This window comes from Lepidochelys kempii, chromosome 6, assembly GCF_965140285.1.
Source record: "Lepidochelys kempii isolate rLepKem1 chromosome 6, rLepKem1.hap1, whole genome shotgun sequence".
NCBI lineage: Eukaryota > Metazoa > Chordata > Testudines > Cheloniidae > Lepidochelys > Lepidochelys kempii.
Window position 1 is genome coordinate 25,678,470 of NC_136385.1, and position 12,647 is coordinate 25,691,116.

The 12,647-nt window shown below is 40.6% G+C and overlaps 1 protein-coding gene across 1 annotated transcript in view; it reads left to right on the top strand.

Moving 5' to 3' along the window:
* LOC140912581 (mucin-5AC) overlaps window positions 1-11,669 on the top strand; it is a 57,795-nt gene extending 46,126 nt beyond the window's left edge. Inside the window, exons 36-49 of the mRNA XM_073347198.1 lie at window positions 220-430; window positions 1,197-1,375; window positions 2,123-2,192; window positions 2,517-2,617; window positions 3,564-3,598; window positions 4,378-4,555; window positions 5,324-5,428; window positions 5,624-5,664; window positions 6,104-6,226; window positions 6,332-6,430; window positions 7,842-7,970; window positions 8,797-8,854; window positions 9,428-9,533; window positions 10,241-11,669. Coding sequence (XP_073203299.1) covers window positions 220-430; window positions 1,197-1,375; window positions 2,123-2,192; window positions 2,517-2,617; window positions 3,564-3,598; window positions 4,378-4,555; window positions 5,324-5,428; window positions 5,624-5,664; window positions 6,104-6,226; window positions 6,332-6,430; window positions 7,842-7,970; window positions 8,797-8,854; window positions 9,428-9,533; window positions 10,241-10,490 — 1,685 coding nt within the window. The 3' untranslated portion in view covers window positions 10,491-11,669. The remainder of the gene's footprint in view (window positions 1-219; window positions 431-1,196; window positions 1,376-2,122; window positions 2,193-2,516; window positions 2,618-3,563; window positions 3,599-4,377; window positions 4,556-5,323; window positions 5,429-5,623; window positions 5,665-6,103; window positions 6,227-6,331; window positions 6,431-7,841; window positions 7,971-8,796; window positions 8,855-9,427; window positions 9,534-10,240) is intronic.
* The last annotated feature ends 978 nt before the right edge of the window (window positions 11,670-12,647 follow it).

A 12,647-nucleotide genomic window follows, 5' to 3' on the forward strand; every position in this document is an offset into this window, starting at 1 on the left:
CAATGACCTGATTTTTGTCTTATCATTTTAACCTTACATAAACAATTATTAAGTAAACTCAAAAGAAATGATGCACTTTGAGTATCAAGCAATCTAAACTTACAAGGAGTTTGATCCATTCACTATGCATACCAGTTTTGAATTTGATATTAACGTAATGTGTTATGCACTTTGTCAGTGGCTCACACCCTTCTGATCTGGTTATGTTTGGTCTTCCAGGTACATGCACAAACATTAAATCAGATGACTGCCGCTTGCCAAGTGGTAAGATTATTCCTTCTTGTACCCAAATGGCTCCCTATTGGAAGGTTGACGATGGCAAGAAGCAATACTGTGTAGGAACACCAACACCATCACCACCAAGACCCAGCACCCCAACTCCAGCTCCCACCTGTCCCCCTTCTGCTCTTTGCAAGATAATTTTGAGCAAGTAAGATAAAAAAATGAATTATTTTACTCTTCCTTAACTAAGCAAAAGTATCCAAAAATCCTATAAAATGATGGCAATAAGAACTAGATCCCCATCAAGCCCTTATCAACAAATACAGGGCCAAATCTAGGGTGGCCTTATGCACACGTCTGAAGGCCAAACAGCTGTGTGACAGCTGCAGAGGGGGGCAAATACAATAGAAGTCCTCTGCAAGTGGAAACCACATACTTGTTTACACCAAGGAGATCTCCATGATGATTCCACAGGTCTCTGAGGAGAGGGTATAGAGAATGTCAACAAGTCAGGGGCCTGGCAAGTAATAAAACCCAAATTTTCTGACTTGCAGTTATGTGCTTTAACCACAAAATCATCTATCCCCCACATGCTTTCCATGGCACATCTATCCACACCAAGTTATATTTTTCAAACAGTAACATCACTTTACATTGGTAAGATGCCTGATGAGTCTGGTTTATGAAAACGTAGACAGAAAGACAGACGCCTTTCCCCATAAAAAAATCTAAAATGTGTATATATTGTACATAAAAAATGTTCTACATGATGGTTTCAGACTTCTCAGCCTTTCCATTCTGGAGTCTTTCTTCCACGTTTGTGCCCACTTTTAAAACAAAGCTGAGTTAAATTTCAGACAGAAACTCATCTCAAAGGAGAAGGACAGTATGCTCACACTATGATGTTCCTCTTTGACAAGAACAGATTTTGTATAGCAATGGTGGGAAATGAAACTTCTCTATTGTGTTTAAAGAGTCTTTGAAGAATGCCACAAGGTGATACCACCACAAGATTTTTACAAGGGCTGTGACTTTGATGCATGTTTCATGACCAATACATCCATGCAGTGTTCCAGCTTGGAGATATATGCCACTCTGTGTGCCACAAGAGGTGTTTGTATTGACTGGAGAGGAGAGACCAAAGGCAAATGCCGTAAGTACTGCAGCATTAACAAATACATGTGTTAATGAAATAGTAACTGGAGGCTTGTTCAGTAAGTTGGTCCTGCATCTCACACTTACTCAATGTATTTAATATCTCTATAAAAACATGAGCAGGTCTGTCTCAGTGGTTTAGTGGATAGAATATGGCAACATTAATTCAGATGATCCAGATTTGGAACAAACTTTGGATACCTAATTCGCAAATGGTAGTCAGCACGGAGCATCACAGAGGTGATACTGTAAAGGTCACATTCTCATCTCAGACCAATGTAAATCCAGTGTAGCTTCAGTGAAGCAATTGAAGCTATTGTGGATTTACACAGGTAACACTGAGACTAAGAATCTAGCCAGCTGTGTTTTGCGAAAGGTAAGCTACTACTTCGCTTCATTGTAGCACCCGCTTACTCATTACAGGAGAGAACATGAGATTTCAGAGAGGGGAAGAGAGGATTGGAAAATTACTGGTGGAAAACGATGATACAAAATGAAGGGATAAACTAAAATTCTTACATCCCAACTCAATCTAGCTCAGGATCGTTACTCACCGTTTCACTGAGTGCTCTGTTGACAGAAACACAGAATGAATGTGGGAGGGAGGTGGGGGCAGGGGGTTGGAAAGACCACTTAAAAACCTGGGACCTTAGATACATGGGACCTCTTTTGACAAAATATAACCCAAACTGAAATGCAATCTCTTAGCTTTTTAACTGTGTTATATTTTCCCCTTCCCATACAGCATATAAATGTCCAGTGGACAAAGAATATAAGCCATGTGGGCCTCTTAATCCTGCTACCTGTGATTCAAGGTATGGAAAGAACATACAAGCAAACCATTTAGTTCATTGTGTCCTTATGGATTTTTGTCACTTAGGATCCTTTATTATCCACAGTGAATAATTCATCTGGTGAATTTTGGCATTTTTCATTAATAAAATGTATCATTATTCAGCCAGATCTAGTAATTAATGAAGAATGTAACCTGTAATTCCTATTACTTCTTAAAAGTACTGAATAATTTTCCCTCTTCACATGTATCCATCATCTAAATGCTGTGACTTCCTGCACACATTGCACTTGGCTGTTTAACTGTGAGAGAACTGTACTCTAAAATATGCCCCTTTCCACTCTAGGGCTATTCACCACAATGGCACTGGCCTAACTGAAGGATGTTTCTGCCCTGAAGGACAGTTTCTCTTCAATGAAAACAGCGGTGTTTGTGTCCCACACTGTCGTAAGTATGATGTTTTTTACTTTAGGGGTAGATACGGCTCTGGACTGGGAGTCAGAAGGCCTGAGTTCATATCCCATCTCCACCACTGACGCTGGGCAAGTCTCTCCAGTTCTTTAGTCTCCCCATCTGCAAATTGGGAATAATAATAGTTATCCTCCTTTGTGAAGCATGCTGAGATCTCCTGATGGAAAATGCTTTATAAGAGATAAGCATTGTTGTTGTTTATCTAAGACTTGATCCAATGTCCAGTGAAATGAATGGGAGGCTTTCCACTGATTTCAGTGGTGTTGGATTGGGCCCTTGACAGTTTTATACAGAATGCTGAATATGGTGAATATTGCTTATGAAAGCAAGAAATTAATAATGCTTGCTAATTCCAGACCTGCTACTGCTATGGCCCATGCAAGATTCCCATATACCACTCTGCCAAAGCATCTCAACCCTGCCCTGTAGCACTCCTTCTACAGTGCTCCGCCTCTTCTCAGCACAGACTGATCATCATAATTGCCAGTTTGGTTATTTTATGGTGTGGCTAAATGTGCACTGATAACTGGGCTCAGAATTCATTTCACTTATATGACCTTAATTACAGCCATTGTATTCTGAAGTGAAAAACGAATACATTATATTTGTTCTACCATCTTCCCTGCTCCCACCTTATTGGTTCTTTTAATTTTAAAGTGTGTCCTCAGTGTATTATGAACCTGTGAAACATTCAAACTGACAAAAAGGTATATCTGATGTGTTGTTTTCCATATTTATCTGAAAATTTGCACACCTTTCATCTCTGAAGAATTGCATCAATGTTTGAATGAATCTGTCAGCCCTCTTCTTCTAGGATTTATCTGCAGGCTTTTTCTGGCTGCAGTCGCCTGACCCAACCTTATCACATTTATTTCACATCACCTCAGTAGCACTAATGTTAATATCCTTTCATTTTTGTCAGGTATCTGTATAGGACCAGATGGACTGCCCAAATTAGTGAGTACTGCAATCAGTATGTTTTACCAAATATAGATTGGTGAGCCCAAGGAACATTTCGGGGTTTATGAACATGGGGTTTGACAAACATTTTAACAGATTTTGAGGAATATTTATTTTTGGAAAATACGTGTCCCTTTTAAATTGTAGAAAAAATATGCAAGTGTCTGAATTCTGGAACCCTGTGTAATTTTATGAGTGACTAAATTATAGATAATGGGTTCATCCATTTCTAATCTTTGCATTACATTCTAAAAATACAAGAAGGACAAACAGCAGTCCTAGAGGACCAGAATATTGGTTTCCCTTATTTTCTGGAATTTGGCATGCAAAGTTTATTAGAAATGAAGGGCTGGATGGAGGAAAAATTAGTTATAGCTAGCAAACTTTGCAGTCCCAATTCTTTAATTCCATCTAATTTCTACAAGACCCATTTTATAACCTGACATATAATGCCGTACCTGATATGGGAATTTTGTTATGCATTCAGAGCACATATGGGTGTTCCCTATGCTCTTTCAATTGTATTTCTTGTATCTTTCCCACAATTTCTAGGAATTAACAGATTTATGCAAGGAAAGGTGGTCATGCTCAGATCCTTTCAGTAACATATGGGGTCCTCTTCTAAGAATTTTCAGAGTTTGAGGTTCCCCGATAAAGATTAGTCTAGAAATGACATAAACATGAATGATGCTGATGCAGCTATGCATAGCTTTAGCCCTGAACAAGCTAACTCGTGCAAATAGTCTGACTCAGTTCTAAACAATTTTTTTTAACAGCCTGGAGACCAGTGGAAAAGCAATTGCCAGAACTGTGTTTGTGACAAGGACACTCTTATAGTGCAGTGTACAAAACAACAGTGTAAACCACTCCCACCAGTCTCTTGTGATGACCCAGGGTTTGTACCTGTGCAGTCACTGACACAAGAAGACCCATGCTGTGTCCAGACTGAATGCCGTAAGAATCCTCTCAGCTCTTCCATGTGGAAAATACTGTATATATTGTGGGGAACTTCTGAGACATCTTTTCAACATTTAATTTGTACTTTACTTTCTTCATATAGTGCCCACTTGTCCCTTCATGACTCCCACACCTTTTGCGTAGCATTTACAAGATGTCTGAAGAGAGCACCTTTTAAAAGAAATACATTTCATCTCCGAGAGAGAGAAAAAAGTATTTCACCAACACAGGGAAAGCATGCCTACCAAAAAGTCATTTGAAATTTCCAATTATTTTAACTGTTGGAAGAAAACAAACTGTACCATCCCTAATAAGTAAATAATACCACCAGCAACAAAATCTCTCTAATATCACCTCATCCCACCAAAAAAAACCCACTATCACCAAAAGTTCTAAGCTATTTCACAAAATCTCTAGAACTTTTACATACTGCAGTAGAAGTTTTATGAATTCCTGAAAGTCACCAGATTCTCCATCCCTATAAATTTTCCCTTTCAAACTTGTCTCTGACTAGAGAGAGAAATTTCCACTAATCCACTCTTCTGAGCCAGAACATTAAACTTCTTGTTTTAAGAATTAAGGGTAAGAATGAAGCTCATTAACTTTAAATGAGGCTTTACAGAGGTTCTTCTAATCCCATCCTCATGCTTGCTCACAGAACTATGGTGCCCATTGAGGAAACTTCAGAAGTTCTTGTTCATACAGTACAGAATCTTCTGTACTTAACTATGTTGAACTCCTTGTTTTCTGTCTTACATTACATAGGATGTGACACTAGCAAGTGCCCTGAATCAGTGGCCAGCTGTCAACCAGGATACGAGTTAATCCCAGAAGTATTAAATGGAAATTGTTGTACTATCTTCACATGTAGTAAGTATTAAGCTCTTCTTTTGTGAATTATCCACACCTGTCAAGATGTTAAAGAAAGCAGTCTGAGCAGCACAGTGTAAAGAAGTTACATTCTGTTGTATTTTGTCGACAAAATGACGGATAGCTTTTCGTGTCTTTCTGCTTCTTTTAAAAAATTATATTTGCATCACACTGTGTTGTTTTTTCCCCTTACAGAGCTAATACCAGGCTGTGTAACCAATGGAACTTTCTACATGGTATGTTCATATGTTACTTACTCTAACACAAAACTTATTAGTTTGTAGCGCCTAACACAATGGGGTCCTGGCCCATGACTGGGGCTCCTGGGTGCTACAGAAATAAGAAATAACCACAACAATGTATTAGAACAAAAATTGTTTCAGAATCCTAGCAGGGGCCTGAAATGTATATTCTTTGCACAAAGGCTGAGTTAAACATTGTCCATTACTTCATCAAAAAAACAACATTCCATCACCCTCTGCATAAGCATAAGGAATTTGCCCCAAGAAAAATAAGGTACTCCTATCATCAACACTGGGACTCTGGTTAAAGAAAGTGGTTCAAATTTTCCAGTGTGATTAAAGAATTTAGCACAGTATTGCCAATCTGTGAGATCTGTACATGAAGCAGTTTATTTTTAGTGACTATTAATACTCCTCCTTTGACTTTGTTTAGCCTGGAGCTGTCATTCCAAAAGGTACCTGTGAAAACTGCACCTGCTCTGCTGAAGTAGAGCCAGACAGTCAGAGAAACATTATTGTCTGCCAGCCCATTCCATGTGACACAGAGTGCCCAGTGGTGAGTGCCGATTTTTGTCCCATCACACACAATTTAAAAACCTGCCTGAGAGGAAGTGAGCGTCCTTGACTCAGTGCAATTCCTTTTTTATTCCATTATAAACAGGGCTATACATATAAGATGAAATCTGGACAGTGCTGTGGTGAGTGTGTACAGGAGGCTTGTGTACTGAAGATGGAGGATAACACAGTCCATGTGCTTCAGGTAACTATTGCTTTTAAGGTTTTGTGAATTCCATTCTCCTTCCTTCCCCTTCTGTCCTTGTGTTTATCACAGTCGCTCACTGGGTCGTCTCTCATGTTAGATCTCACTCCGTGCTTGGCCAGTCCCTAGCACAATGGGGCTTCCATTCTGATTGAGGCTTCTAGGAGCTACTGCAATAATAACAATAGCTTTCAGAATTCAATGTTAAAAGCAATGTAGATGAAAATACTGGGCCGGGCTTTGCCCTCGGTATGAAAACACAGCACTCATTGCTCTCAATAGGAATCATTCTCACGTATCAGAGGGCAGAATCTGGCTGCAAGTGGCCAATCACACTTGGAAGCTTTATAATATTTCTGGGACAAATCCTGGTGTCAGTGAAGTCACTGGAAATCTTTGGTTTCAGCATAGCAGCCGTGTTAGTCTGTATCTGCAAAAGAAAAGGAGGACTTGTGGCACCTTAGAGACTAACCAATTTATTTGAGCATAAGCTTTCGTGAGCTACAGCTCACTGCATTGGATGCATTCAGTGGAAAATACAGTGGGGAGATTTATATACACAGAGAACATGAAACAATGGGTGTTACCATACACACTGTAACGAGAGTGATCAGGTAAGGTGAGCTATTACCAGCAGGAGAGCGGGGCGTAGAGGGTGGGGGGGAACCTTTTGTAGTGATAATCAAGGTGGGCCATTTCCAGCAGTTGACAAGAATGTCTGAGGAGCAGTGGGGGGAATAAACAGGGGGAAATAGTTTTACTTTGTGTAATGACCCATCCACTCCCAGTCTCTATTCAAGCCTAAGTTAATTGTATCCAGTTTGCAAATTAATTCCAATTCACTGTCTTGAACAGTATTAGGGTTTGCTCCACTGTGTATTTTCTCAAGATATCTTTACAATGGGCATGACAGGTCATTACGGACAAACACATCTCCAGCACCGGGTTCACAAGTATATACACTTTTAATACAACTTGAGGACCATGACGGATGATGAAACAAAGAGACTCTCCACAGCCAGTTTGTCTCCCTTCCAAGCCAACCTATACACTCACCACAGGTTTCTTGGTATCGCTAATTCTTACTGCACAATTATGGATTGGCTGTAAATCAGCGGTAGTTGAACAGGGGGCAGGTGAACCCATTATTAAAATGATTTTGAAAGTGTAAAGGTAGAATTATCGTCTCCTCACACTTTTAATGAACTGGGCTTTATTATTTACACAGCAGTAGCTATGCTGCTAATATGACAAAGGCCCTCAACAGAAACTCCCCTGATTTAGCCCTCAAGGTCTGTAAAATTTGCTTTTTGCACAATAATCACCCTGCCGTAGATAGTATGAACAGAAAGGGTTGTTTCAAGACACACTGCATAGATTTCTATTCATTTTTTACAAATGTTACTTACAGGCTGGAAAAGTCTGGCACGAGCCCGGTGATAACTGTACCTTCTATGAATGTGAACAAATTGAGGATCAGTTTATCCTTGTCACTGTAAGGAAAGTCTGTGGAACCACGCACCTAGAAAACTGCGACCCGGTAAGTACTCCTTAAATGTTCCTCTAATTCTCACGTTTGTTGCTTGGGGAAGGATAGGCAAAAACAGCAGGACCACTGTGTCCAAAGATTATACCTGGACCCCAGTATTATGTGGGATGCAATTCTAATTATAGCCTTTTCAAATATGGTCCCTTTGAATTTGACTTGAGCCACAGTGATGTGCTGCACTGGATTACAGAGCACGGAGTAGAGAACAGAACACACAAAAAGGAGTGGGATTTTCAAAAGTGCGAAGTGATACAGGCGCCCAAGTTCCATTGAAAGTTAATTGGCCATGTACTCCTAAGTCACTTAGGTGCTTTTGAAAATGCCACCCAATGAGACTAAGTAAGGTGAAGGAGAGTATATTATTTAGAAGGGGAATTGACTGAAATAAAGCCATCCAACTCAGTCAAGATTTTGGGATGGACTGAAACCAGGGCCACATAGGTGGAAGGTCAGTATTCTATTAACTATGTGACCAATGCTGGTTTAATCCCTTACTTGCAACACACTAACTTCAGTCACTCCGAATTTCATGTATCTGCAGCATGCAGTATTTAAAAGTTGGGTTACTATATACGACATTAGAATGCTTAACTCGGAGAGTAGAAAGAGAAAATGAGCGCCACTTAATGCCTGTTACTGATGCAGAAGTTGCCCCTCACTGGAATACCATCAAGCTCCCCAAGCCCTGCTTCGAATCAGCATCTATCTCAATGCAGATCTCTTGCTGGCACCAAGGAAACTTGGGAAGCAGGGAAAACCCCCAGATTGGTACGTACACTCCAATTCTGAATCATTTCCCCCTATTTCTGCATTCCAGGCTGATATCAAGCTAAGTGAAGATGGCTGCTGCAAAATATGCTCACCAAGCCATAAAAGTAAGTCATGCTAATTCTGTAGCGCAAAGACAAAATACATGGTCTAAATAGTGCTTTGGAGCACATTAGTCACAATGGGTGGCAGGTGCACACATATATTGGCTGAGCTGATGTGATCTGAGGCATTATGCCTGTGTAGAATACGTTCGGGCACTTTGCCTTCTGCTGGGGCAAGAGAGGGGAATAGGGAGTGGCTGGGAAAAGAACATTCCCAGCACACAGTACAGCTCCTTTGAAAACGTATAGTATGAGCTTCTCCCTCCCCACTGCTAAATGCTAGCCATTAGGGGGAAGGGGCAGGGCCATGCTCACGCTCCAGCATACCTGGACACGTTCTCTTCGAAGGATAGACTGACACACCAATCATGGTAGCCGGCCGTGCATTTAAGAGATGCCAGTGGCAACATTTTGTCTGGGCCATGCACCGGTGCTTAAGGGACAGGGAGCCACCGTTTCACCATATGTAATTAAACCAGGTGAACACATGACGTCAGCTCCACCTCTCTGTTTTCTATCAATAGCTGCATATGGTAAACAAACATATTTTCAATTATTTTGCCTGTATTACTCCAGTTTGTGGACTGCATAGTACTACCACTGTCATCAGTCACAATGAATGCAACTCTTCTGTGCCCGTTGAACTAACATACTGTGAAGGCAACTGTGATGGTTCTTCAATGTAAGTGGCTACAAGCTCATTACTCACTCTCCTTGCGTATGATTGTCCCTGTGCCCTCTTGGCATTCATTCATTATATTGGTGGCAGGGAGCAAATTATGCATTTTTAATGCATCCAATATCCACCTAACAAGCAGGTGTTTGTTTCTGCTGCGTTGAGTTGGATTTCTGATACCTGCTATGTTACAAGATGTTAATTACCTTAAGATCCATCAGTTTTTACTAGATGGAAGCTTGGTGGTACAGCGACAAATGGCTTTAACCTCTGACACCCTGACTTGAACTCTTGCCCATTTAAAAATGGGGTTGCTAGTCTCATCCTGGACATCATTTGTGCACTGACAATGTGTGACCTTGGCTCAGTCATTTAGCCCCTCTGTGCCTCAGTTTCTCCATCTGTATAATGTACATAATAATATTTAGCCACCTTTGTAAAGCACTTTGAGATTTTTGGTTGATAATGCACAGTATTAATGTAGGGTAAGATTCTGCCACTCTTCCATGCAGCACTAACTTCTTCCGCAAATAGTCTCACTGAAATTATATTTCACCACAGTATTGTCACAGTAATAATGTCAAGCCGATTGCTTCCAACAAAGAGGCACCATATTTGGTGATATCTAGCAATGAGGGTGTATTTTGTTGTTGATTTTGCAGCAGTATTTCTAAATCTTTCTTTCTTGTTGGCTTTGTTTTGTGGCCAATCAGGTATTCCCTTGAGGCGAATGTGATGCAGCACACGTGCAAGTGTTGTCAGGAGGTCAAGACCAGCAAAAGACAGGTGACCCTGAGCTGCCCTGATGGGAGCACCACTGATTACTCATACATCCACGTGGAGCAGTGCGATTGTGCGGGCTCAGAGTGCATCCCCCAAACCCTTCCCACCCCTCCAGCACAGCAGCAGGAGCAAGAACAGCAGCAACAGGAACAGCTCCAGCAGCAACAAGGGCAGTCCTAGAACCAGGAGCAGAACCAGAAAAATGAACCAAAACCAGGAAGAGTAGGCTATAGACTGAAATAAATCTTCTCACTTTTTTTCCCCTAATAATAAACAAGTATCCAAAGCAGCTAGAATCTTGGACATATGGATGAAATTCCTGTATACAGCCTAGAAATTTCTGTTTCCTAATTATTTCAGCTTCCATTATCAATGGGTCTCATTGCTTTGAGTGTCTTCTTTTAACTTGAGAGGTGCAGCATTAGGAAATCTTGAGGTTTGTTTTTTCTCGGCGATGCTATATGACTGACAGCTTTTCCTTCAATAGGGTGGAGTGGTTGGAACTGTACTCTAACTATTTCCACGGCACTTTTAGGAAGTCCTTGATGTAAACTATAGTCTCTTTTTGGCTTGAAATTTTCCCTGTGGTGATTCTGATACTGACTGCCCAAGGCCAAGCAGCCAAACATCACTGCGTCGTTAATAATTTTTCACTAGTCACAGTCATTACAATGTGTCCCACACCCAACTGACACTGACTAATCATTGCATTGAATTAGACAACTTTTCAAATCCCCTTTGATTCCAGTTCAGTTAGGCAGTGTCAACAATTCAAGTCCAGGAAAAACACAGACTATCGCTCTCACCTTCCTACCTTTTTGTTTGTTTGCTTGTTTGTTGTTTTAGCATTAAAGAGGGTTTAGGTTATAGTAACTGCATCTTCTCAAACTTTAAAGATACTGGGGGGTTTTGTGGTGTTGTAGGAAAGAAAGGAAGGAAGAAAGAAACTCTATCATACAAGGCTGCTGCAGACTATCCTATGTTTACATGAGATCATCAGCATAGTAAATGAATGAAAATTTGGATTTTTGTATTATTTGTTTTTGGTTAACTGTTTACAGAAGAAATATATTTTTTGCCAAAAGGGGTAGATGAAGGATTTTTGTAAACAAAAGTAATAATAATAGTAATATAAATTCTTTCCTAGGAAGCTGAGATTTTTTTAAAATGTTGTATCATTGCTATTTATTTTGTTTCTGGGAAAAATAAGTGTACTGGACCATTTCTTCCACAATTAATGTTGCCCCCATTTTCTAGCATCAGTGGGTATCTGGTTGTGGGATGTTTTCTTTTTCTATTTTGTTCGTTTCCTAAGAAGAAAAAAGTTATGATGATTAATAAACTTTTAGCATTTTGCAACTTTTGTGTGGTCTGCTTTTTTCATTTTGCTGAATCCTTCACAAGCAGTTTGTTTGCCCAACATAATATTTGCTTCCCCCTCTACTGTGACTGTTTCTAATCAGCCCCAGTTTAGGATGTCACTGTGTGTAGTGGCAGCCCAGTCCTGATTCGAGATTGAGAAGTGTGCTTTGTGTAGAGACTCTAGCCCTTGGTGCAATAAACACACACACTTTTTGTAAGTAACAGACGATTCTTTTCTAGGACTGGCAGAACGGAAATTGTTTCAAATGCCACCTGTTCTCAGACTTTAAGGCCTAATGTACCATATCTAAAACGCCAACAAACTGACCTTGCCACCTTTGTAATTTTAATGGATATTATTCTGACACTACACTTGAAACCAACCTGCATATTACCTGACTGCAGCCTGTGCAACACCAGTATTTCATGTACCAATATTCGAGAATTGTTGCACTAGGGTCAACACTTTATACAGTCACAATGAAAGATAATGAGTAGTCTCTAAGTTAGTCCCTGGGCAGTCCAGCAGAGGGAGCACCATGGTAACTGTGCCTCATGATAGGATAGGTAAGTACTGGAACAGGTTACCAACGGAAGCTGTGGAATCCCGTCACTGGAAGTTTATAAGAACAGGTCAGACAAACACTGGTCAGGGATGGTCTAGGTACACTTGATCCTGTCTCAGTGCAGGAGACTGCACTAGATGACCTCTTGAAGGCCCTTCCAGCTCTGCATTTCTATGATTCTATGAGTTTCCTCAGGCTTAGCCCCTGAGCTGCTCTTCTAGTCCATCTCTCTTTTACAGGACAATAAATATTGGGCTGTAGATCCCACCAATCAGAGTTCAGTCCTGTATTATCCTTAGGGACCCCCCAGCATTCTCTCCTGCTGTTGTCCAGATGTGTGGCAGACTCACCCCCCTTGCTTTCGAACTGTTCCTGTTGCATATCCTGCTGCTCCCAGCTCCCTGTCAGC